This window comes from Pterocles gutturalis, unplaced genomic scaffold (assembly GCF_000699245.1).
Source record: "Pterocles gutturalis isolate BGI_N339 unplaced genomic scaffold, ASM69924v1 scaffold13201, whole genome shotgun sequence".
In the NCBI taxonomy this organism is placed as follows: Eukaryota; Metazoa; Chordata; class Aves; order Pterocliformes; family Pteroclidae; genus Pterocles; species Pterocles gutturalis.
In genome coordinates, this window is record NW_010103374.1 from 31,443 (window position 1) to 57,406 (window position 25,964).

Consider the following 25,964-nt stretch of genomic DNA (forward strand, 5'->3'; position numbering starts at 1 on the left):
GGGGAAAAAAAATGTAAAACACACCTGGAGACAATCCTACAGTCACTGGGTAAGGGGACCCTATGGCACTTGCAGAACACATCCAATGTCACCTTAAAATTAACAAAAGACAAAGCTGTGTATGTTTGTCACCTTCTTTTTGTTAAATTTTTTTCCTACTTTTTCCTAGACCCTGCTCGATGGTTTTACGTGTATCAGAGAGGTAAAATTTAAAACAGTTTGACTCTATCGGTCATATAAGTTTTGTAGCAAAAGTTTAAGCTAGAAAACAGGTTCTCCTGGCTGAGTTTGTTCTCACTTTCCATGCTGGCAGCAAACAAAATTAAAGGTGCTTGAACATTGCCCCGTTCCTGGATAAGGCTGCAGCCCGGGGAGCAGCCGAGTTCCCTCTGATGAAGGCAGTTCCAGCTTTTACTCAACCTCCACATCCTTCTCTGTGCAGTGCTTTATTGCATGGCATGCTAAGTACTTAGTTCAGGTTGTCTCCATGTAAAGTTTAGAGATGGTATTAGTGGGAATTTTCCAAAAAACCATCAGAGGGAAGTGATTTTCTAACCTTTCTAGTGAACTTTTTTTGCACATTCAACAGCTGCTTGGAAGAAGGCGCTTGTCCCAAAGCACTTTTTCTACAGCATCCCCATGGAAAAGCAGCAAAGCACCCAGCAAGCTTTCAGTGGTTTTCCACCTGTTTTGACAAGTTGCTTCCCTTATAAATGTTGTTACAGATAGGTGTCAATGCACAAGGAAAATTGAAAAGAAAGTGCTGTCCCATGTAGGGTCCAGTGCCCTGGAAGGACACCCTGCTGTCTGCTAGGCTGGGAATGGCCACAGCAAAGCGATTGCTGCTGATGAGGAGAGTTAATGCAGTGTCTGTAGAAACACTCCAAGTAAAATTTGGCATTGTGTAGTTCATGTTCAAATCATTGTACCTGGTCTTAGTTGTGTGCCAGAAAGACATTTTGGAGGTACGTGTGGCCTCTGACTATTCCTGCACCTCCTATTTCAGAGTATAACCTTGTTTTAGCTTCCCTGTGTACAACTGTGAAACCACTTGAAGGAGTATAGAGGCAAAGTGTTTATACGTGATATTTTGCATAGATGATTGCAAGGATTAGCCAAGAAATCTTAAAATTCTATTTTTTTTATGTTTTCATGTAGCTTTTCTCTGCAGCTGGTGGTGTTGCAGGTTCGCATGAGCAGAACAACCTTGCTAAGCTTGATTACTTGTGTAATGAATTTGATGTTGCTGATTTAGTGGTGAAAATGGACCTGAAGGAGTAAAAAAAATCATTTTGGGAAAAGGGAGTGGATAAGGAGACATCTGTTCCTTTTTGTTATATTGGCTGGAGAGTCCCTTTGGTTTGGAAATTGATCTCTTCAGTCAGGCGATAATACTAATAATAACAACAATAATTTATTAATAAAGGACTGTTCAGTTTAAATTAAATGTGTTTAATATTAGATACATCAGTAGGTATCTTAGTGCCATTTTTTTATTGATGTTTGAGCAGATTTTACTTTACCCTTTTTTAGGATTCATAGATTTGCAGGTACATGTTTTAAGTCCTATCTGAGCTGTCATTCTGGGAATGTCAGCAGGCAAAACAGTATTCTTACTACCTGCTAGGCTAGCCTTGTTGATTTGTAAGTATTTGCCAGATGGGGTTGCTTAAAAGCTAACACTTAGGTTTTTTCTTGGTAGAAACCCATGGAATTGCACAGGGTTATTTTGACTGTTCCAGATGGTGGAACAGTATTTGGTAGCTGCCTTTGCCCCAGGGATCTGGAACCACAAACCTCGAAGGACTTCACAGCAGCAGTATTTCCTACAACTCCCGCTTAGAGCAGCGGGGGGAACACTGAAGCCAATGTGCAGGGTCTGCATCAGTAGGACGGCTCTTGCCTCACTCCCATTCCCATAACTTTCTGCTCTAATGAGCATTTATGGACTGAGGCCTTCAGTTATTTCTCTTCATGAAATTTTCAAATATTTGCAATTGGTTGCCCACAGGCAGGATCTGTTTCCTGCGAGATCTGGCCAAGCAAGTATTCTGTCTGGAGATTAATTTCAAAGACAACGTGGATAAACTAGAGTTAATTTTTTTCAGGTCCTTGCTCCTAAAATATAGCTAATGTTTTTTTAATAAAAACAAGATGCAGTCTAATAATTCTTGCACATAATTTAATCCCCTCCTGCTGTATTTGTAAAATTACCCATTTCATCTAATACTTGTCAGTTTTACAATTAACACTGGGCACATTAGCTGTATTTTACATCTGGATTTTTTTCTTTAACAAAAACTGAATTTATTATAAGCAACGTGTTTTCAAGTCTTCCCATTAGTCACGGAGCCTGGCGTTACACCATTTCACCTTGCAGCCTTTGGAAGCAGGGGACAGGGTCATTTGCATTTTTATTAAGTCATCATTTACACCCTCCCTTTAAACTGTGTTTGGGGCCTTGGGTTGTCCTTGGCCAGCCCTAGCGATGCAATGAGACATTGCTGTTGCTGGTTTGCCAGGTTGGAGGGCTGGAAATGCTGCAGTATTGCAGGTGTGGCTGCTGTGGGAAAGGTGTTTGAAGTTTCTTGTGTTTCACAAGTGAGTTTGGCCCAGCGAAACCAACCCTGTGATTTTGTGCAACATGGTGCTTGTGTAGAGGCAGCCGCTAGCGAGAGGAAGGACGGGCAGGTTAATGAATTTGGACCCAACAGCTGTTCAAAGCCAGAGCCGAGATAGCAGCTGGTAAATAACACACAATTTTTTCTTATTTTATACTACGCAAATACAACTTTGTCATTGTTTGTGACCAATTTAATCTGTTCTGCTTACGAGGAAAGGATTGTTAGATCTGAAGAATATTGATTCGGCATTTTTGAATGGAAATAGGAGAAGATGTGCCGTCAGCAGAGCATTTTAAGCCAGAGCTGAGATAGCAGCTGGTACATAACACACAATTTTTTTCTTATTTTATACTACGCAAATACAACTTTGTCATTGTTTGTGACCAATTTAATCTGTTCTGCTTACGAGGAAAGGATTGTTAGATCTGAAGAATATTGATTCGGCATTTTTGAATGGAAATAGGAGAAGATGTGCCGTCAGCAGAGCATTTTAGGACTTCATGCTGACAGCGGCACGTATTGTGCCTGCTGCTGCCGAGTTCCTGGCTGGGTCTCCAACAGGCATTGCACCTACAGGAGCTGGTTGTGGGCAGTGCCGCTGTTCATGTAGCTGCCTTGGATGCCTATTATGTTACCTGTGTGTTTTTAAGATGTATTGACAATGAAACAATGTTTGACCATAACATGGCAGATAAATGTGTCTGTGTCCAAAGGAACAGGAAGATCTGTAAAGGTGAAATACTGGAGCAGGTCCTTTTCCTTCAAAATCAACAGATTTTTGGTCTTTACAATGGATAAGCGTAAGGGTAGAACGTGAGTCCCTCTGCCTGGTTCTGTGGTGGAGAACAATAGTCAGCTGTGGTTGAAAATCTCTTTTCCTCAATGATGAAACAATTTTGTCTGTCGGCATGTAGATGTACAAGGCAGCTTTTGCATGAATAGGCTTAAATTACTCCAGTTTATCACTCAGAGAATGCAAATTCTGTTCAGCAAAGTTTACAGCAGGGAAACACAGGGCCATTTGCAGGCAGTCTAAATATGGAAATCTTCAAATTTTAAAGATAACAAAAGGTAAAATTAGAGTAAATATGAAAGGATGTACAAAGCAAGCCTCGTTAAGTAATTTCCAAAGTGTATTCAGTTAATAGATAACAAAAGGTAAAATTAGAGTCAATATGAAAGGATGTACAAAGCAAGCCTCATTAAGTAATTTCCAAAGTGTATTCAGTTAAAATATTGATCTACTTTAATGAGAATTCATTCTCTGCTCTTGAGCAAGCAGCAGGGAAATTAAATACAGTATCTTCCATTAGCAACAATCCATTAAATATGCATGTGCATGCAAGTATGTCAGGATCATTTTTTTTGTAAAGTGAAGCCACTATTTATTTTGCCTGATATACAAAATGTGCCTGTCCTATGGGCTAAGCAAATAGAGATGATGATCTTCTGCAAAAAGATGCCAGATTAAGTAATTGTTATAACCTGGACCTACTTTGGAGTAAGATTACTACAGGCACTTCTACCAGACCCAGGCTTCATACCCTGCTATTAAAGCAGCCATAAAATGTGGCCAAATTATAAATCAAAATGTGCTACTCCCCATTCCTCCAGTTTTAAACACATGGCAAGAGAAACAGCTAAGCAAATGCACAGGCGTGTTCTGCACTGGCTGAGCAGTGCAGGAATTCCTAAACCTAGGACACAACTTGCTGCAGCCATCTGGCACAGAAGGGATTAACCCGGGGATGATTTCAACAAGTGCTGGAGCTAAAAAAAAGAGTGAATTATCATTTCTCAGTACCTGCAAGCAGAAGAAACCTCCTGTTTTAGTTACATAGTCCCCCTAATTGATAAGCACGGATAACCCAACAGGAAAAAAACAGGTGCTTTGAGATCCATAGTAATAAATTTGGACCCATTTGCTGAAGTTCCATTTTCACCAGCCAGCTGTATGGTACCCAGACCCTGAGGTGAGCAGGGCAGGGCTTAGTTTCAGCTCAGAAGGGATGCTGTAGGCAACAGCTGTATCTCATCTCATGTGTCACCTGAGCTGGGGAGGTGACCACACGCACCCCTGGAGTGTCTGCAGCCAGTCCCTAGGTCTCTCCATGCACTTGCAAATTCAAGGAGAAGAACATTAACTTTAAACCAGTGGTGTGCCTGTTTCCCATGCTCAAATTTCTCAGGGTGTTCAGCAAGTTGTAAACAAGGCAAAACAGAGGAAAAACATGATATTAGATAAAATATAACATCACGCTTTCCTAATAAAGCTTTAACTTGGCATGTGTGTATTTATACATATACACATTTTGCTTGCACTCACCACCATAAAATGAGCTTCAGTTTAATAAAATGATGGCGTTTATAAATGCAAGGGCTCATATTTCATACAGTGACATCCCTGAAGAGCTGGGAGGGACTGAGCCCGTGTGATAATGAAAATGTAAATAAGAGGAAATATAATATACATGATAAAAGGCAAGGGCAGATGAGCAAGTGACAGTCTCCTTCGCCACTGAGGTTACTGTGGTTAATTTGTAGGGTGTCAGTGAATGGAAGAAAAAGGTTGAAAAGAGCTGACTTAAGAGAAAAGAACGAAAGGGATCCAATAATGAGAAAAAGATCTTTGTGGAGGGTGTGGGGACTATTGAGTTGGAAAGGATCGATTTGCACAGAAGAGCAGTTTGTATCCTTGGGTCTCCAGCGCCGGGTTCCTCCCTGGTCTGAGGTCTGTGCTATGCCCACTGCAGGCTCTCGCCAGGAAGGGAGCAGGGATGAAAGAGTCGTTGCTGGAGGGATATCTTTGACTATGGGATGACAGCTGAGAAAAGTTTAAATGTAAATGTCTGGTGAACACAAGCAAGGGAATGCTAGAGTTGTGAGGCCTGTGAATGTGAAGTAGTTACTCATTTAGAATAAGTTTGATCTTTTAAAACAGATATTATCATGAAACACCATGGAAAGTAGCTCTTTGTTGGCAAGTGATGGACAAAATGACCTAATAAGTCTGTCTTGGATTTATTTTCTGCAGCGAGGCTCCGAGAAGTGCCCAGGACTGCTCTGTTGCATCGGGGCACGTTCCATTGAAGGAACAATTTCTACCATTTTTAGAGTGTGTTTACTGGAAAATTGTTGGTCTTGTGTCATTTTGAGTGCCGCCTTGGCCAGATCTAAACCTTCACAATTTTTTTTGCTAAGTTTCAAAATATTTCCCTTGGGAAGGGAAGAGGAAGCAGACAAAAGGATTAACCCACAGGGAACCATCAGATCCTCTTCAGAGGCAGAGGTTAATGCTGGTTCTGGAATAGAGAACGGAACAAAAAAGCAGAGCATCCCTTTGAAAGGGATGAATTTTTCATAATTTCCTTTCTGCAGATTGTTATAAAGAGAAGAGCCACGTTTCTCAGCATGGGAAATAAAATCAAATCTACAACAATAATCTGGCTTATTTTTAACATAGAAATATCCACCCTGGGGGACCAAAGCTCATGAACTGACTGTTGGAAAAACCTATTCTTGCAGGACGAGCTGAAGAAGATTAATTGCACTCTTTTGAAATAATGATTCACTGAATAAGGCCAGTATTATCAAAAGACAATATACCATTATTAAATTACAGTGTTCATCAAGTAAAATTTTATTCAAGAATATTTTGAAAAAATAATTCTAAGACCCTAATTTTGGGTCTGCTCATATAAAAGCCATGTGGATAAGCCAAAGAACTCTTGACATTTGAGCTGTAATTCCACAGATTTTCTTTAAAGCTATCATGGAGCTATAGAGCACATTTCCATGAGCAAGACCTTCCTCTTTAATCATTTGGTTTTTGGAGTACTAACACAAATTCCATTTTGGAAAACTGGTTGCCTAAGAAGGAGGTGGGGGAAGTATATGGCAAATAAAACACACGCAAAAAATTAGTCATATCAAAATGCTTTTGCAAGGAGCGTGACTTTTCTCAGATGGATCTTTCCTGCCTCTGTAGAAACCCCATGAACCTCCACATTGTAGGAGAGTAAATAAAACCAGGTATGAGAGTAATCAAGCAGGCTGGCTTCCCTCATTAGCCTCACCATTTATACGAGGTTGCATAGATTTCTTTTTTTCCTCTCTGTTGAATTACATTATGGGATATTGAGACTAGATAGCTAGTATTTTACATTGACTGGAGCTGTAAAGAACTGGAAAGTGACTGAATCAATAGGGAATGTCAGTGAAAAGCTGGGCATGGTTTACTGGTTAGAGAGCAGAGGAAGGCTCAGAGCCTACCTTGTTTATGTACCACACAGCGCAAAATACATGTCTTCCTGTGCAGAAACGAAATGTCAGCGTCATGTGTGAGCTGCTCATTGCATTGGGGGACAGGAGGGGAATGCAGGAGAGTCACCTGGGGTTACATGCATTTTGCAAAGGGTTTTAGGTAACATCATTAACCAAAGGTAAACAAAAGGGTATTTCCTATACAGTGTGTGGATTAGTGATGAGTCTCCCTAACCTGGCTCCCTTCTAAATGGATTTCCTCTCCTTTTTTCAACCACTCATTCCCCTTCCCTCATTTTAAGAAATTTCTTCCTCACTTTTTTCTCTCTCTACAGCTTCTTCTGCATTCCTTCATTTTGTGGCATGCCTTCTCCTTCAAAGAAAATGGCTATTTCCACTTATTCTGCTCTTTTTCCTGTAGCAGACATCCTTTTCCATCTCCTTTCTTCTAACAGGAGCTATAATTTCTAGACTCTTCATTTTCCCTTTGTGTGGAGAAGGTGTCTCCTGCTGGCCACTTGCCAGCATTCAGTAATTTCTTCTGCATCATAAATGGTTGTGATACTCTCCTCCTGTCCTATGCTGTTACAGTCTCATGCCTGTGCTCAAAGTCAATAAGGCAAGTATTTTTACTTCTAAGGCCCCACAAATGCTGACTGTGAAGCTCCAGACACAGTGGATTAGGAGGATGGCTGAATTCACCAATATTTCGAACTGATTTCTTAATATTGAAACAACAAACCAATGTTAATTAACCATTATTACTCATTTATGTGTGTTCTCCCTTAATAACATTCATATATATGTGCAGAATTAATTATGAAAATATAGCTTTAGTCTGGTCTGTTCTTTCACTGTCCCCATCTGCTCTGAATTCATACCTTTCCTCTGTTCAGAGTGACTCCATTTCCTTGCACATTTCTCATAAAATCCTTGTCTTCCAGAAAAAGTAGGATACTTGAGCCCAATAACCTAGGACATTTTTACAGGGCATAAATTGTGAGGTTTTGATAATAAGGGGAGTGTTAGCTTTTATGCCAAGCAGCTTTTGGATGTAGACAGGTTTTTCATGGCAGCTGAAAATCGCATCTGGTCACCAAAGTTTAGAGAATCTTAAACTGACATACAGTAAGCATCTGTATATACTTGGGCATTACCTATACTGCTGGGGAAATGGGCTTGACGTGTGAAAACATGCATCAGAAAAGAGATGAGATTATGGTAATATAGGATTAATAGGTAATACAGGATCGAGTATTTTTCTTCCTTGTGGGAGAACGTTCTCTTGAATAAAATGCGCATAAGTATTTTTCATTGCTTATCTGTTTCCCCAAAAAGTCCATACAAATGTAGACTGGATTCATTTCAGATTCAGCAACTGTGGACATCATTTGGATTTCTCCTAGGATTAAAGTGACCCTTAGTCTCTGTAGCAAGCTTTTTGGTTAGCACCCAGGAGAGCTTCCCTCGCTGTTTACCCTCAGTATGATACCGTTGTCTAATATGCTTAAGCATGTCTGCTCTCTCACTTATATTTGCACAGCTTTCTTTAAAGCTAGTACTTTGAAAGGCCTATTCCTCCAAAAAAAGGTAAATATCTGATGTTGCCTTTTGGAGCAGTGTATCTGCTGCTTGCCCTTCTGTTCTCACCTCCAGTTTTGGCTTTGTGAATGGGGAGCTAACTGGCAGCCCAGTAAGAAATGTAAGCTATTGCTTTACTTATATGGCTTTTATTGTGCTTTCAAGAGGTTGAAAACAGTTACACAGATCGGTTCTGTTGATGGTTGCTTTTTTTTCTGTTGCTCTTGAAATCCAGTCTGTTCTATCCATCATGTTAATACAGCAAAGGTAACAACCAAAATAAATACTGTCTTGTTTTCTCTTTCAGATAAAATTGAAGATGAATTAGAAATGACTACGGTGTGCCATAGACCCGAAGGACTGGAACAGCTTGAAGCACAAACCAATTTCACTAAAAGAGAACTTCAAGTGCTTTACAGAGGATTTAAAAATGTAAGAACAATACTGCAGTGAAGAGAGTCTAGAATGTATGTCCCTACCAGCCTCAACGGCTCAGCTGCATTTTGTATCATTCCCCTGCTAAACATTAGTAGTTTTGTACTCAATCTTCCCTACCACAGCAAAATGAGCGCAATCTGCCTCTCCATCTAATATTTATGACACCATAATCTGCCTGAAACTGGGTTTCGATTAACATTTAGTACAAAATATTCTCATTAAATTTGTTCCCCAAGTGTTAGTAGGCACACTGCAATTTCCTCAACTGTGCCAATACTTCAGGATAACCTGCAAATGGTTTTATGGTTACTTATTTAATTCTTGCTGTCAGTTCCTCATGTTCAAATATAAGAGGTACTGTTTGCTTGTGAATACCTGCCCAGGATGGCTTTTTTTATCCTTTCTCTCTCTAGAGAAATCCTGCTCTTGTAGTAGGATGTTATTAGAGCACGTTAGGACTATAAGGTCCAGCATAAGGAACAAGACAGGAGCCAAAGGGAAATCAAAAGTAAATGGTTATCAAGACTGAGGAGACAAGAGAGAGGCTAGTTTCAGGTGAAGACGGGATACGTTCCAGTTGGCATGACTGCATGCACAGAGCAGCACCACCCTCGTCTTTGGGACCCTCTGTTCCAGCCACGTTCTCCCTGGTAGCAGGGAGCCTGCGGTTCCGCAAGCCTCAGCTTCTAGGTCACCTGCTGCTGTCTCTGAGGGGCTCATCATAATAAACAGAAACAGATAGGGAATTTTGAGGCTACATGGAACAGATGTTTTATGGATCTTGAAGAATGAATACTCATTACATGGTTGCCTGAGGGTCTGGATTTAGTCACCCAGGTGGTTTGTGCCAGCTGATGTTTTTATGGTGATTAATAGATCAGTATGGAGCTAGCTCAATAAACACAGGGTGGTTTTTAAGTTGTCTTGCAGGACAGCTCCAGCATTTCAGCTACTGTCACAGCAAAATGCTGAGATTTCTTGGAAGGAGAAAGTCAAGTCTATTGGGTAGAAACTTGCCAAAAGAAGGCTGATCTGCCTTAAATACAGGCAGTGTTGAGGGAAACCTGATGGACGTTGAGAAGGGCCTTTCATTTTGATAGATTCTTGAAATCTGATTGAATCACATCTCCAATGTATACTTGACTTCTCCAGGGAATCTGGTGGTTTCATCCCTTATTTCACCACTCACCTAAGTGGGCCAAGGCATAGCTCAGCTTTCTATGTTTTTGTGTTTGGTGCGTGTGTTGTATTAGTACAGCCTTTGCTGCACGTAGGTAATTTCATGTGTGAAGTTTGCTAACTGCTGAAGACTGATATTCTGAAACCTTTTCATGCTTTGAGCAGTCAGCAGATTTGAGACAGAGCTTGACAGGTTACTATACAATATAATGAGACATGACTGGCTGCGGTGGGAGACTGAGTTGTTAACCTCTGCGTTTTGCTGAGATCTCCGAAATGCCTTCTGTATTGTGCCTTTTGCTGTGAATCCTGTATGGGAGAGCACTGCTCCATGCTGAGAGGAGGAGCTGGCTGTGCCAGCAGCTACAACGCAAAACAGAGAGGCAGCCTTGCAGTTCTCAGCAGATGCGACATTTACCCCTTGCCCCTCCCAGTTTTGCTGTCGCTTTGCAGTACAGAGGCAAGAATGATAGATAAGTGCATTTAACTTGTGAGTTAAACTCCTTTCCTAAGAGCTTACTGAAGGTCTTGGTATTAATTGGCAGTGCTGACAAGATCTTGTTTTGTATCAGGTTGTTAGGACAAAGCAGTCTGTTTTGCTCCAGCTGCTATGCCCACGATATGCATCAGGCTTTAATATCTAAAGTTAAATTGAAATGAAAGGGCAGCTTTAGCATTTGTAGCCTGTAAATCATGGTTTCAATGGGATAAGTAATTATGCACAGCAGGCAAACTGACTCAGCTGTTACCATATTTGCTGTTGTACCAAACCGTCTGCTTTTTGGGATGATGTTACAGTGCCATCTGGAGATTCAAAATCCCTGTGGGAATACAGTCATTTTCCTCTCTCTGGCTTGTACTTACTGCTTGCTCTTGGTGATTGGATAGGTCCTGTTTAATCATGAGGCAGCACCTGGATACTCACAGAGCCATTTAGGGGCACTTGTAACAGAAATGGAGAGAACGAGGCCCCTCTCAGCCTGGCTGCAGCCGCAGGAGCTGAGGGTTCGATGTTCATGGACATGGATGGTGTCTGACCAAAGGCAGTTCAAAGCAGCCTAGGGTAGCCTCTCGGCTAGTGCCCCGCCTGACTGGGGTCTTAATTTTCAGTAGCTTTATTCCTTTTTCAGTCTCCAAAATCTGTTTCCCCACTTCCTCCAAACCTTCACGGTCTCTTTCTAGTGTGTCGCTGCTTGGGTCTGGTGTCTCTGCACCAGACTGATGAAGGCTTCCACTAGATTCAGACCCTTTGCCACTCCAGAGAAGCAGAGCACACTAACCAGCAGTGTCCCTGCTACCTGGCCAGATGTCCCCTCTCACTTTGCCTTCGGCTTTCTTTTCCAGTTGTGAAAGGGTGCTGGCCCCCATCTCTTGATGCCAGGACCAAAAGTGCACATTTATCTTAGCAGTTCATCCTCTCCCCAGGTGCATTCTGCACCTTCCAGTTAGCTGCTGTCAGTCTGGACCAGGTTAGCACAAGGCGTTTGGTGTGATTTCTTTGGCTGTGGTTCTGCAAAAGCAAGGTAGCAGAGATGGCAAAACCCAGCAGAACCTCTGGTGGATCTTGCCTTGGTTTAGCTTAACAAAATAAAATGTGATGCTTCCTGTCTGCATCATGAGAGAGAACCGTTTGAGCTAAAAGGCAATATTGGCATGGGAACAAAATGGCCATGAATAGGCATAGCCTGGAATTAGAAGAAAGTTTCCACTCCCCAGAGGAGTGAAGTTTGGGGAACAGTTATGAGGAGGGAGGAGAACAAGAAACTATTTTTAAGATTAAAATTGGTAAATTGATGACTAATAAAGCGACCAGCGACAGAGGTTTGAGCTCAGTAATTCAATATCTCTGATTTTGACCATGTTTCTAATGATTTACAGTCTTTGGAGTGGAGTACGTAGATTTAAAAGGATTGGAATTTTTGTGGGATTTTTTGCTCAACTTGAGGGGTTCTGTGTTGTTAGGGGAAATGATTGTTAGCTGCAAGAGATAATTTTCTAATACTAAATCAGAATACAGACATCCTGAATAACTGAGGGGCTGTTGGAGAAATTCTTACCTTGCTTTAGTGTGAACCTCTAATGAAGGGGAGTATCAGATGTAATCGTGTAACAAATCAGGTGTTTGGACACTAAAGCAAGCACTGTGAGCACGGTAGAAATGTTCTGATACTTTAATAATCCCCCAAATATCCCCAAACTGGGCGAACATATTAAGAGAAACAAAATAAGTGGAACATGTGAATGCTTAGGGATTCAAATCTGGATTGTCTATCCTGAAGGAGAATATGTTAGAGTTTGTCTGTGGTCAGATAGACTATGTTTTGCTAAACCTCTGAGTATTCCTTTTCGTGTTCTGGCCTAGTTAGCTCGGAACAGTCTGATGGGCATGTTATGTTTAGCCCCACTTCAGTTCTGCTGCTGATCCCCATGTGTCTGCATTGCACATCTTTGAAAGCAATCAGTGGAGTTAATTTCCAATTACAGCAGAAGAGAGAACAGCAAGTGCAACTTTTGTTTTATTTTCTTTTGTTGTGGTTTGGGTTTTTTGTGTGGTTGTGGTTTTTTTTTTTTGTTTTTTTTTTTGTTTTACTGTGGATTCAGCTCCTTTGTGGTTTGGTCCTTTAAAAGAAGTCTGAGGGTAGACTCAAATGCATGACTCGTGCTGTCAATGCCAGTGCTCGATAGATAGCTTTTGAAAATGAGGGGTTCTGTCTGTGTTTGACAGCAATACAAAAAAACGTTCACTGTTCTTGTTAGACATTTTAAAATAATTCATAGTTTAAAGAAATGAGAGGTGTTTACCTGAAGTGTGACCCCCTGCCGTGGAAGGAAGGCCTTACGAATGTTATGGTGAAGGACTGTGCCTTTTCATACTGCCAGGAAGTTTTTCTTGAATAAGTGAATCTTTATCTTCAGTGGAATTTAAACTGACACTAAGCTTACCCGCTCCTTTTCACAAGAGATTTCTTTCGAGTCAGCTGAATTAAGTAGTACTGTAGCACTAATGAAGCCTCTTGAGCATTATTTGACTCTTATAAAAACAAAATTGTGATCAATTAAGTGCAAATGAATTGGTACTAGCATGTGTGTCTGAAAGCAATCCAGTTACAGAGAGCTAAACAGGCTGATCAACATCAGCGCTGCCTCTCCCCAGCACTACTGGAGGCTTGATGGAAACTTTCATTTGGCTTCCAGATGGAGCATCAGAAGCAATGAGGATCATGTGGAAATTCAGGAAATTTAATCAGGCACAACAGCCAAAACTGCTACAGGAGATTGCAGGCAGCAGCAGCCTGCCCTTCGCAGACTTCAGCTTCATTCTCTGGGTGGTTGGTTGTGGGCTGGGGCTCTTAGTAAACACGGGCTATTAATGTAGCATGGTAGAGACCCAAGGGACTCGGCAATTTTGGAAAGTATAGAAAAAATAATCAGTCCCTACTTTTATAAACTATCTTTAAGCATGGGAAGTGGTGGTTCTTATTAAATATAATAGTTGTATTTATCAAGATGAGAGAAAGAAATGCATCTTCACTTAGTGTGTTTGGCCGGTAGCACTGTGCTGGAAAGCATGGTTAGGTGCTGTGCTAGGCTTAGTCTTAAAAAGAATGGCAATTTGGTCAAATACTCTGAAACTCTGCAAAGGCCCAGTGGGGGTCTTGGAGCAGCAGCACTCCAGTGACCAAGGAGAAAATTTCAACCCAAGAATGGCTGTTAATAGGGTACTTGGTCTGATCTATGATTAAAAGATACTAAAAAGAAATATCGGAGTATTTATGTAATATTCTTTAAATTGCAAGCTTTAGGAAACGTGAACTTTGGGAGAATACTTCTGTGGTAGCTGTTACCTTCTTGCAGGCTTGCAGTCCCCTGGGCTGCTGTCTCAAAGAGAGTGTGGTGGAAATAGAAAGATGCAGAGGAGGGATGGTCAAAGGGTGCTCGATGCCTTCCCTGCTTCTCAGGGTGGGATGCTTCAGCCTGGAAAAGAGATAACAAAGGGAAGATCTACAAAATCACAAGTGGTAGGTAGAAAAAGCATCAGGATCAACTGTTTGCTGTGTCTCTGTATACAGGAATTCAGGGCTATCAGGCAAGGGTAGTAGCAGTCAGGTTCCAGAAACTGAAAGCTGGTGCTTCCTTGTGCAAAGGGTTGTAGATCTGTGAAAAGTCCATGCTGAAGGACCTGTATTAAAATGAAACGGCAATCGTAGTGTGACACAGAAGGAGAATGCATGGAGTGAGTACACTGTCAGTAACTGATGAACTTTCTTGATTCCAAATCCAGCCTTTAACTTAATGCTAAGCATCAAACCAAGATATACGCACCACTTTCATGAGAGATTCTGAATTAACCTCCTCAGATAATCCATCTTCAGCATGTCCTACCTGGAGCAGCAGTGCTCTTGCTCCCTCCTCGCTCCATGTGACATACTGCCTCAGCTGGGGCTGGGGGATTTAAATTGCTGTCAAGGGGGTCAGGTGCCTGCAGCAGGGGACAGACCGGAGGGCCTCAGTTCAGCTACCACTGACAGTGCAGAGTGGCTGCGGGCCCAGCTCCTCACACCTGCCACGTCTCCCTTTTCACAGGTACTGGCCAGACTCTGCAGACATGCCCAGGGAGCACCTCCTACCCCAGACTACTCTAACAGCTTGGATTTTGCTTGGCTGGAGCAGAGCAAGCGCAAGCTCTCCAGGCCGGGACCCCCTTTCCCCTCCTGCATGCTGCCCCGGGAGGCTGGTTAGTTAGCAGGTCAGGAAGTTCAGGGCGGAAAATCTGCCACCCTCTGCCCAAGTGTTTGCCCTTCTTCGAAACAGCCAGAAGTGAAATTAAACGCCTTACATTCTAGTACTAGAGCTTAAAAATAAAATAACTGCACAGGTTGGCAGTTTAGAAAATCTTCATGGGCACAGTCTGGCTTCTTAGAAGTTTACAGAAGATTGAGTGGATAAACCTTGCATTCTAGTACCAGAGCTTAAAAATAAAATAACCGCACAGGTTGCCAGTTTAGAAAATTTTCATGGGCACAGTCTGGCTTTTTAGAAGTTTACAGAAGATTGAGTGGATAAACAGGTTAAAAATTATCCTTTTTCAGCCTAATGCTTGGTTGTAAGGACTTACAAGTACAGCATGTACAGTTAGCTTCCATGGAACCAGTGTCCGGTATCTGGCTACAGTCTTCTGCTGAGGATTAATGAATTCATGTGCGTGGAGGCATTGGACAGGGCAGTGTGAGCTGGCACTAACATTAGCTGTAATTATCAGATGAAAGCTTCACATGATAGAAGACATGAACTGCCTTTCTAGGTCTTCCTGTAAACCAGGGAGTAAACATTGTGGAAAACACCGTTAGAAACGTTAATAATGGTGAACAAAGTCTATGAGATGCTTAAGATGAAATTGCAGACTGAATTATTTTAATTTCTTCAACTGCACAGCCTCTGCATCCAGAGCACTGTGAGAACATGAATGTGATTTGTTTCATCGCTCTCTTTGGGCTTGTAGAGTTTTGCAAATGAACCTTTGCAGAGCAGGCTTTTTAATTGATATTTCTTTTTCGGTTTTCCAACAGGAATGTCCTAGTGGGGTTGTTAATGAAGAGACATTCAAACAGATCTATGCACAGTTTTTTCCTCATGGAGGTAAGCAGAGTATTTTGCGTCTGTCGGGTTTATTGAAGCATGCCTTAACGTTCATTACTGCCAGCTGGCTGGGAACGTACTTGAGATAATCTGTACAAGACATGTGAATTGAGCTTGAGCTTTGCAGGATCTTAAACGGAACCACAAACAGCAAGGTAATAAGTTAGACCCTTTGAACAGTTATTTCACAAGAATACAGAGAAACCCACGTTAAAGATTGCCACTAGTTGTCAGCCCTTTCTTCTCCACTAAACAGTGCATTGGTCCAAGATAGAAGCTGGGAATTTATGCTTTTTTCTGTTGTGTCTTTCTGGATGGCAGAAAGCTAAATCACTTCCCCTCAGAGTGTCTTTGCCTCCCTGCTGTTGGACTGCTGTGTGTGTTTATCTGGCACGTGCATGTTGTACGTAGCACAGGAGGGTCCTAGACCTCGTTTTGGCCTGCAAATTAATCAAACCTCCCTAAAATTCTTAAAGCAGTTCCTAGTTGATGTGTGAACACCTAGCTACCTGAAATGATCATTTTTGTGTTTGTGTGACTAATTAAGACAAAGTCAAGTAATCTATTAGAATATTAAAGTATTGTATTAAACCTCTCAAATAAAGCATGTTCTTGCCTTTTAAAAACATCGAGATTCTATATATTCTTCTAACTGGATACATTCCATGGGATATTGTTCTCAAATGGAAAGAAATGAGTGAAGGGTTTATGGGACCTTTTCGTAAAAGATGCAGCATTTGAGGCTTTCCAAATAAATTCCAGTCTGTAGTAGCTGCAGATTATACTCATTGTGGAATGATGACTGAAGTTTCTCCAAGAGTGTAAGCATGGGCATTTACTTTATAAAGGTTATCGACAAGTGGTTTATCAACTAAATGTCAAGATAAAATACATTAAGCTGGTGTTTTACAATGCATGGGAACTCTTAAGATGTACACCTATAAAAAGTTCACGTTAAATTTCAGTATGGTTTCCCATTGTTGTTGCTTTTGTTTCTCTTCTGAAAAGCAACTGTTCAATTTACTTTTTTAATAATTATGCAAAATTTTAAAGTTTTATAATCTTAAGGTATTTCTGGATGTGTTTTGTGTTTTCAACCTAAGTTCCAGTAAGTCCAAGGAACTCCAGTTACTCCAAGTAACCGCACTAACTCCTTCAAGTGACACACCTCAGGTCACTCATTCCTTCCCATGTGTGAAAAACAGTCAGGCATGGAAACTGCATCTTGTCATGGATAGATGATTTTTTCCTCCCCTGCTGAGATTGACAGACGTGCCTTTTTTTCTTTTGTGTCCCATTCCCTTGCAATGTGGTTCTCCTTCAGTTAATGATGATAGAAGTACAACCACGCTTAATAATAAATCAGTGTAGCAGCAGATGTGATTTTGTATTTCATGCTGTTCTCTTTCATTTGGTTTCTAAAGTGTTTGTATAACCTTAGCATCATAAATTGCGAGATTTCAGATTCCTCAGAGATTTTTTTCACTTTTATGGCTCTCTGTACAAATAAACTTGTACATTCCAGAGGTACATAAGTACCTCTGAATGATGAAAACTTTGTGCAGTGTCATCCCAGGCTTGTGATATTTTTGTTCCATTGGGCTTCTATCCTTGACAGGCTTGCATTTTTGCTAATCATCAAATGATACTAGTGATCTAGTATTTCTTAATGGATATCATGCACTGCTGAAATAAGAACTCTAGTTCAATATTTTTAGTTTATTATTTAGTTCAGCTTAACAGAAGTTTTTTGGAAGAGTGTCCCACAAATTATTTTATGGTTTTCTCCTGGAGTTATTTTATTTCATAATCCTTCTCTTAAACATGTAGTAGACAATTTTTTTTCCTGAAGTCCAGTGTATTCAGTCCTTACGGATGACAGTGACTTAAGTATTTGATTTTTCTGCACACTGTTACACTTTCCTGGATTTAAATAACAGGCAAGTATTTAATAATTTCATAGGCATCAGAGTAAAGAGATGCTGAGCCTTTCCACCTGACTGCCCACATAGCACAGGGCACCAGGCAGAGACAGAGAACAGAAGACACAAAAAAGTGCATGGTTGGTAGAATAGCAATGAAATAATTCAGTTAATTTAATATCAGTTGCTTCTGTCTTGAAAAGCTGAGCCCTAGTAATGCAGAGAGCAGTGTGAAGTGCATCCAGAGCAGGGAACAGGCCGGTGAAACTCCAGATCACACACCTGTTTGATTTCTTTTCTGCATACCATGACCGTTTCTCCCAGTTAGCAGCCATCCTTTGTGTGGCCACAGAAACTATTCTCATTAGAAAAGATTTTCTAAAACCAGCAGTTTAAGATTGAAAAGGACAAAAATACACCTCGGATGAGATTGTTCTTTGACAGTTATGGGCCAAACTCATGTTGCTGGAATTTGACCCTTCTGAAGTTGGACAGTCCCTGGGGATCTCCGCCCTCTCTCACACAAAGCAGAAGGTAGAGGAAGGAAGTGCACATGCTGCAGTCGCTCTTTGGTGCTTTTGCTGCATTTCCCACCAGAGCTAATACTCTGTTTGCCCCAGAGACACTCTTGGGAGGTTTTTTTGCTCATTCTTTCAAGTACAGTCCTGTAATCCAGATAATTTCTACTGTAATAAAAGCTTTTTTATTTCAAGGCTGTTTTAAGAGACAGCGTGGGGAATATGCAAGTCCATGTTAATATTTACTGGTTCATAGGCTATCTGGCAATGCAACAAGGTTGGTTTTTATACAAAATGAAGTAAGGTCATGAATGTTGTTTAGAGCCATTAGTGTATAATAAACTGCTGTACCAATAGGTGCCCTTTGTGTTTTTCAGATGCTAGCATGTATGCGCATTATCTCTTTAATGCATTCGACACTGCACAAAATGGCTCAGTGAAGTTTGAGGTAATTGTTTTGCATCCTCCTTTGATATCACTTCCTTAGTTCTGTGTTTTTAAGCTTCTCCATCCATTCTTCATTGTAAACTAGTAGGATTTGTTGGATTATGGGTTAGAGGTTTCAGTCTAAAATCAGTTGGTATTTTAAAACCTGGTTCACTTTAATTTATGCAGGTGGAGTTGCATGTTTCCTTTTACTAAAGAAACATATAAATAACGTTATTCAGTGCCACAGGGAGAAAGTGCAGAGATTTATGTAGCACAGAGGAGAGCCTGAGACAGTCCTGCCCAGTGATTTGCACAGAGAATTTGGATGTCAAAGAAAAGCCAGTGCATTGCGTGTCTTCTTCAGTCATCGTGCAGTGCAGGGTTACATTTGTATGTTCCTGGAATATGGGGAGCGAGGGGGAGTGTAGCTTATTTGCTAGATTGAACAAGCATTTCAGGTACTTCGTTCCTAGGGAAACCAAACCACCCTTTAACTAAAAGGCCTGTTGCTGTGGCTACAAATAGCCATCCTTCAAATGCACACCTGTAGTTGGAGTGCAGCAGAGGGACGGGTTAAGTCATAGGGTTGTGGAGGATGAACTTCATAGTTTTGAAGATAGTTTACTGTGATCATAAAACTAGAAATCGTAGGCTGTCTTGCCTTTGCCATCAAATAGCTAAGAGCTCCATTAATTTCCAGGTAAGAGTGAGAAATCAGTTCATTTATCCAACGTAAAATGGGAATGTTACCATATATATGCATGTGTCTGTGGCAGTGGCTGCAGTGGGAGTTGTGCATATGGCAGCTACCTCAGTAGGTAGAGACTTCCAGAAACCTAAACAGGCTGAGACCACAAAATGCTTAGATAAGTATTTATTAAGGAAAAAAAAAAAAAAAAAAAAGTGCTGAGCTTTCCTTCCTGGCAAACCTGTCTCTTTAGTGGCTGTCAGACATAAGCGTTTTGTCCTCTTTTTTGTATTGTTCAGCAAATTCATATTCCCCTGAGCCTTGGGAAAAAGGAGCAAAGGTTTCTAAGAAGTGATGTGCTGCCCCATGCAGAGCTAATGGAGATAACATGGGAGGACTAAGTACGTTAAATGAGGTATCAGGAGCTGTATGGCTCTGTTAGCTTAGAGCTCTGCCTGTACTAATAAATCCCTGTAGTGATACTACTTACAGTGTCTCAGCCACCGTGCAGTAGAAACAATGAATCAAAGTTATTGGAAGCAATAACTTTACTGTAAACAAAAACAAATACAGTTAAAATGCTGTGTCCCAGACTGAGTAATTAGTGGTGGGAATTGCATCTGGTCAAGTCTGGCAGATTTTACTCAGAGAACAAAACCTGAGGCTGCCAGTGTTAGAGAGGTTTGGGGTCTTTCTGTCCCTCTCAGGGTGGTCACAGAGAAAATGCTGGATTTTCCTCCTCCTCCTTCAATAGCACCCGAGGTCTGGGGGTAAGAAAGCATCGGCTTCCACTGCAGGAGTTAAGAGTCCAGCTGTGTTTAACTAGGCAGCAGCTGTCTAAGGGCCTCCATCCTGCAGCAGACCATCTCTAGGAGGGAAATGGCCACTGGAGCATCTCATAGTGCTCTTAAGAAACAGATATGTATTTTGCCATACTTATATTCATGCAGTATGTAGAGTTTAGAGCATGATAAGTTTAGATGGGTAGCAAGGAAAGTGTCCTAGCTTGTGGCCTTGAGTGTACTGTGCTGTTCCTGGCAAGTCTGAGGAGCCAGAGTGGCCACTGCCCTGTCAACTTCAGGGTCTAGGTCTGCCTGACCTGGACTGGATCTGCTGTTTAGCCCATGCTGTTTTCACACCCCTCACCCCAGGGCTTAGGAGATGGTTTAAGGCTGCAGCACCCATTAGGTCTTCCCTTCCAGCCTTGCTAAGCTGCCTAACCCGTACCATAAGCTTGGCCTTTACGGTGGCTACAGTTGAGTACTTGAGGACTTTTCTGGTTTTTCTGGTTACCTCATACACATTCATTAGTGTGACAGTACTCAGGTCATCTTACAGGTTGCTATGTCCATTGAGTTTAGTAAGAGAAGACACTTTTTTTGGAAAAGGGAGCCAGAAGAGATTGATAACCATGTGCTCTATCCTAAAAAGGTAACTTTTGATTGGCGTTATATAAAGAAGGCAGTTTAGAAGAGGGTGTTATGAAAATTCACATTTCTCTCTCTGCCTTGAACCAGGATTTTGTGATGGCATTGTCTATTCTGTTGCGGGGAACTGTTCATGAGAAGCTAAGGTGGACGTTTAATCTGTACGACATCAATAAGGATGGCTATATAAACAAGGAGGTAAGGGTGTTCTGACAAATGTGGTTGATTTCTGAGGAGAGCCAACTGGTTTCTGTTGCAGAGCACAAATAATTTTGCATGCAGCTAATTAAATGCAAATCATACTGGACTTGAGCATTTATCTGTGTCTAAGCAAAGTGCACAGTGATCTTATATTGCGTGATTTTGTGGTCATCTTTTCTTATATTATAGTGCCTTTAATGGATTGCTTTAGCCAGGAGCAAAATCCTGGTTACGTCTATGAGCAGCATAACCTTTGTGAAGGGGAGGGTGATGGTGACAATAGCTACTCGGTGACTGAGGCACAAGGCGTTTCTGGCTGCACTAGGAGATATGGTGTGGGCTTACCTGAAGCACTACAAGCCCCCAGCACCCCTCCCAAACCCCGCATTATCATCTGTTTTTATCTTCTTTTCTGGTATTGCTTGTTCCCTTTGTGGGAAGCCTTGGTTTTGAGCATGGTAACCTGAACGCTTCCAAACACATTTTGCTCAGCCTTCTCCAAACTCCTGCGCATACCTGGAGGGTTTGTGGTTTCATGGAGTTGTGTGGCAGTTTGTGCAATGTGTGGAGAAGGGCCGCACGCCCAGTGACCACCGTGAAGGTCCCTGGCCCCGGAGAAGGGTCTGGGACAAGGTTGGTGCCACAGTGCTCAGCACCGAGCACAGCGCTTGCAGCCCAGCACCACCCCCAGCAGCTGCCATGTTCAGAGATTGTTTTTTGTAGATGAACTTGTATTTGGTGATGCATCTATCTGTCTGCGTGCACATGTACAGGCATTCTCTGTGCTGTTTTGTAATAGGAGAAAGAGGGTGAAGAAAAGGGCAGTAAAGGAAAAAATTGGGCTGTCATTTCTGTTAATTTCCCTTTTGTGTTTGTATGCCACTGCTGTAGGAAATGATGGATATCGTAAAGGCAATTTATGATATGATGGGGAAATACACGTATCCAGTGCTCAGGGAAGATGCTCCAAGGCAGCACGTAGAAGTATTCTTCCAGGTACTTGATTTTTGATGTGTTTTTTCTTAACACTTGAGCTATGCACTGATACTTAATTGTAAAGCTACCCCTAAATTCAATCCTATGCTCCACTATATATTCACTATATATTCCAGAGTAAACCCTAGCAGCCAGTCAGCCCAACGCTAGTATCTGCTGATTTCCTGGCTCCAAAGGTGTCTCATTTGTCTCTTAGTCTGACCCTTTGCATTGGGAAATGCCACATCCAGCAAGTCTGAAGCCTCTGAGTCTGTTGCAGCCTTTCGGTGCTGCTTCTCTCAACTGCCTGTAAAGAGAGACAGGAATATGGGTGCTGGTTGGCGAGGCAGCGAATAAATAAATGATCTAATAAGGGCTGAGGTTGCTGTGTATGTCAAGGAAGGAATAGTCGGAGATGACCTCAAAAGTTCTCCAAATACCAAAGTAATCAAGTCCTTAGCAGTTGGCAAATTTATCCCATGACACTGAGTCTGTAATCTAAGCTTGTGAAATGCCCTAGGTTTACTTGGATTGCATCAGATATTATATTAAACTGCAATTGCAGCGTTACCTATAGAAACAAATATTTTTTTATTTTATTTTGCAGAAAATGGACAAAAACAAAGATGGTGTTGTAACTTTAGAAGAGTTTATTGAATCGTGTCAGGAGGTAAGGACAAAATGATAACTGCAATGAAACGTCTAGCTCATGCCGCAGCATTTGCTTTCCCTTTGGACAAACTCCATTTGAAACAAGATGCTGCTAATGATCCCAGGTTTTCTTTGCTTTGTGAAAAAGCAAGCTTCAAGATTGAGTTCCTGGTGGTGCTCTATGAAGCCTGTGACTGAATGGGGAGGTAGGGCCAGACTGATCCCAGGAGAAGGCCTCTTTGTTTGCAGTGCTGCTGGCCAGTGCCTTTATTTTCTTGAGTGAACCGCAGTACCTGATTCTGTAGACAAGCAGATAACTCTAGAGAAAGCTTTTAACACCCTTAAACTTCCGTAGTATTTTTCTTTCTTTTTAATTTTTTTCCTTTTTTTTTTTTCTTTTCCTTAAGAGGCTGATATTGTTTCTGTGTGCTGCCCCTGGATGTCATTAGCAGATGCCATGTTGCTGGAACTGCCCTGAGCTAAATGTCTCTCAAAATCTTGTAGTTGACCATGAAAACATGGTCAAACATTGAAATCAAATGCTGTCATCATAGCAATGGTTTTTTTGTGTGTGTGTTTTGGAAATAAGCTCTTTCTTGCAAATTCCTGACATTAGGTTGGCTGTAATAAATATTTGCTGGTATTTACAAGCATCTGCATTACCATGCAGTTGGCCAAGAGTCTGTTGTCTTAGGCTGTAATTAACTGTGTGAATGTTTGTTCAGAGATATCTCTGATATTTAATCAGGACAGTAATGGCCTGTGCGTTTTAGAATGTTTACATTGGTGCAAATATTTGCATACCAGCCCTCCTGTGTATTTTAATTTCCCTGGTTCCTGTTCTGCAATCAGACAGCTCTTCTGTACCTGAGCGATGTGAAGATGCTCACTGTAGAGGTCTAGGCTGGCTTCCTGTTCTTTCTGTGGTGTCTGGCTCTGGCAACATCCAGATTACTTCTCAGTCAGGGACTCCAGGAGGCAAAATCCTTGTTAGCAGATGCGTAATACAAGGATAATTTTTTTCTCGGTCCCTCCTGATTGTTTAGCTCATTTGTGGCCTTGTCTTTAATTTCACCGTTTGCGTTATGCATTATTCTTCACATTCATAATTTGCCTTCAGGCTGGATGCGCGTTTGTGATTAGTGGTCTCAGTATGGAAGCAGCTTTGCTTTGCTTTGCTTTTAACCGTTAGAGTTTGTTTAATGCTGTGCCCCAGCATGGGTTTGGTTCCTTCTGTTGAGGTACTTGCACTAGGGGCTGTGCAGACCGATGCACAGTCACGTGTGCTTTCCTGAGAGACGGCACTAAGACCTGCAACACTAAGATGGGCGGTTTTTTTTGTCTTTATGAAAAGCAAACCAAAGTGCACTACAGTGCTTGCCTTTGCCGTGTCTGAGGATAGGGCTCATGTGCAGTGAACTGTTAGCATTGCTCTGGAGAGGACGATTGGTTTCCCATGCAAGGTACCTTGTACCAGTACCCACCAGACTGTGCTAGAGGTGAGACAGATGCAGCCTCAAAGGAAGACAGAGGAATGAGATGCAGTAGATCTCTTCAGTTGCTCAATGGGGAAAATTATTTTCACATTACAGACAAACAGTCATTCTAACTTTTAGAATAACAGAATTCCTGGAGGAGAAATCATCATTATGTTTTTGAATATCACTCTGCTTATACAGTTTTGAGGCTTCATGAAAAGCAATCTGGGATTTCCCTTGTGTCTCCAATTTTCTTGTTTGGATCTAGGAACCTCGGAGAGGCTGAGATTGCATCTCTTAGGTTTGACCTGGTTGTATTTCTGGGATGAAGTGGTCCTTCAAGGCAGCTTGCTTATCAGTTCAAAACCTGCAATTTCGTGTGGACTTTAGAAGCATATTAGCTGAGTGCATATTTGCACGTTCAGAATCAATGAGATGCGGTTGGGCACTGAAGTCTGAGGGTTCAGCACAGTCCCCAGCTCAGTGCTGGTGTCTGGTTTTCTGCAGTAAAGCACAGCCCATGCTGCGTGTCAGGCTTAGGAGAAGAGCCAGCTAAGGTGTCAAAGGGAGACGACTGCTTTGCTGGATCAGGCCCTGATCACGGATCAGTTCCAGCTCGTTGAGGAAGAAGGGCATTGTGGAAGCAAGGCTGTTGCCTGCAGTAGCTGCAGAGCCCCTCCTGTGCCATGCAAAGCTACGAGTCATGCTTTCAGTGCTGCTTTTATGAAAGTGTCTTCTCATTGCTTTCAGGACGACAATATCATGCGATCCTTACAGCTCTTTGAGAACGTGATGTAACAGTGTCTGGCAAGCGCTGGAGGAATCAGAGACTTTCTGTGTAACAGAGACCTCTTTCTGGGTGAACGCTTTTTACAATTCAGCCATGTTCAGTGTGCGAGGATTTTGTATGACATCTCAAACCAAATGGCAACCGAATGCAAGTGGTCCCACCTCTTCTCCCCAAGAGATGCCGATGGACCTTTGTTCCGTTCTGGAAGCATGTGAATATTTTAATAAATCCTGATGAGAGAACTGCTACTCAAAGTTCAATGAGTAATGTACAGTGTTGTTTGCTAGGCATAAGTCCTGCTTTTACTCTAGCAAGCTTGATTACATATGATAGCATATGTCAATAGCTTACTCGGCCATCTATTGCAATGACAAGCTCGGTCCATACTACCATATGGCAAAATGTTTTATGAATGCCTTGCGTTAATCTGCTTTGACAAAAATCAAATCTACCAGGGCAGTCTGTAAGCAATGAACAGTGAATGTACATAGGACGTTACACAGACAGCCCGTGTAGCCCGTATCCCCATTTCTGCAGAGATCCCGCTTCTCCTCTCACATGCACTGGTGCCACCATGCTGAGTTTGGTGGAGTTTTTCCTGAACACGTTAACTAGAGGATCTTCATGCCAGGGTGAGCCAGAAAGGAGCAAAATGTGTTGCACATATACATTTCAGACTACTGAACAAATTCATTTCAATTATAGTAAGTTCTTGCAAGACCGGGCAGGTTTATAAGGGCTGGTTCAGGAAGATGAATACCTGCTCTGGTCCCAGCACGTGGTGGGACACCAAGTGATTCTCCTGTGTGCGTGTCAGCAGCACCGTGGTCATGTGCTATGGTCCTTTGGGTGTAGTTTGGCACATGCTTCCTAAATTCATCATTTGAATGTTTGTATTTTTCCATTGGAAGTTACAGTAAGGTGTTACCCACTTTATGGATTTATTTAAGCTTTCCAATTTTACCTGGTGCAGAAGAGGGCCCAGATGATGCAGCTGTGTTTCTACGTGCAGACCTGGGCACTCACAAAGTGCCCTGTAAGTTTATTTGGGAGCTACTTAGTTGCTATTAGTCTCAGAATCAGCCGCCAGGCCCATATATCCCTTTGGCTAATTTAACATTTTTTATAGCAAAATTTTTTTTCCTACAATGCAGTTGCATGAC

General features: G+C 41.8%; 1 protein-coding gene across 1 annotated transcript; it reads left to right on the top strand.

The window, feature by feature from the left end:
• The first annotated feature begins 186 nt into the window (after positions 1-186).
• KCNIP1 (Kv channel interacting protein 1) lies at positions 187-25,046 on the top strand. The gene is made up of 8 exons (XM_010086704.1): positions 187-202; positions 8,776-8,900; positions 15,653-15,722; positions 18,540-18,610; positions 20,797-20,904; positions 21,799-21,903; positions 22,490-22,552; positions 24,762-25,046. The coding sequence occupies exons 2-8, from the start codon at positions 8,799-8,801 to the stop codon at positions 24,807-24,809; spliced, it is 567 nt and encodes a 188-aa protein (XP_010085006.1). The 5' UTR covers positions 187-202; positions 8,776-8,798; the 3' UTR covers positions 24,810-25,046.
• The last annotated feature ends 918 nt before the right edge of the window (positions 25,047-25,964 follow it).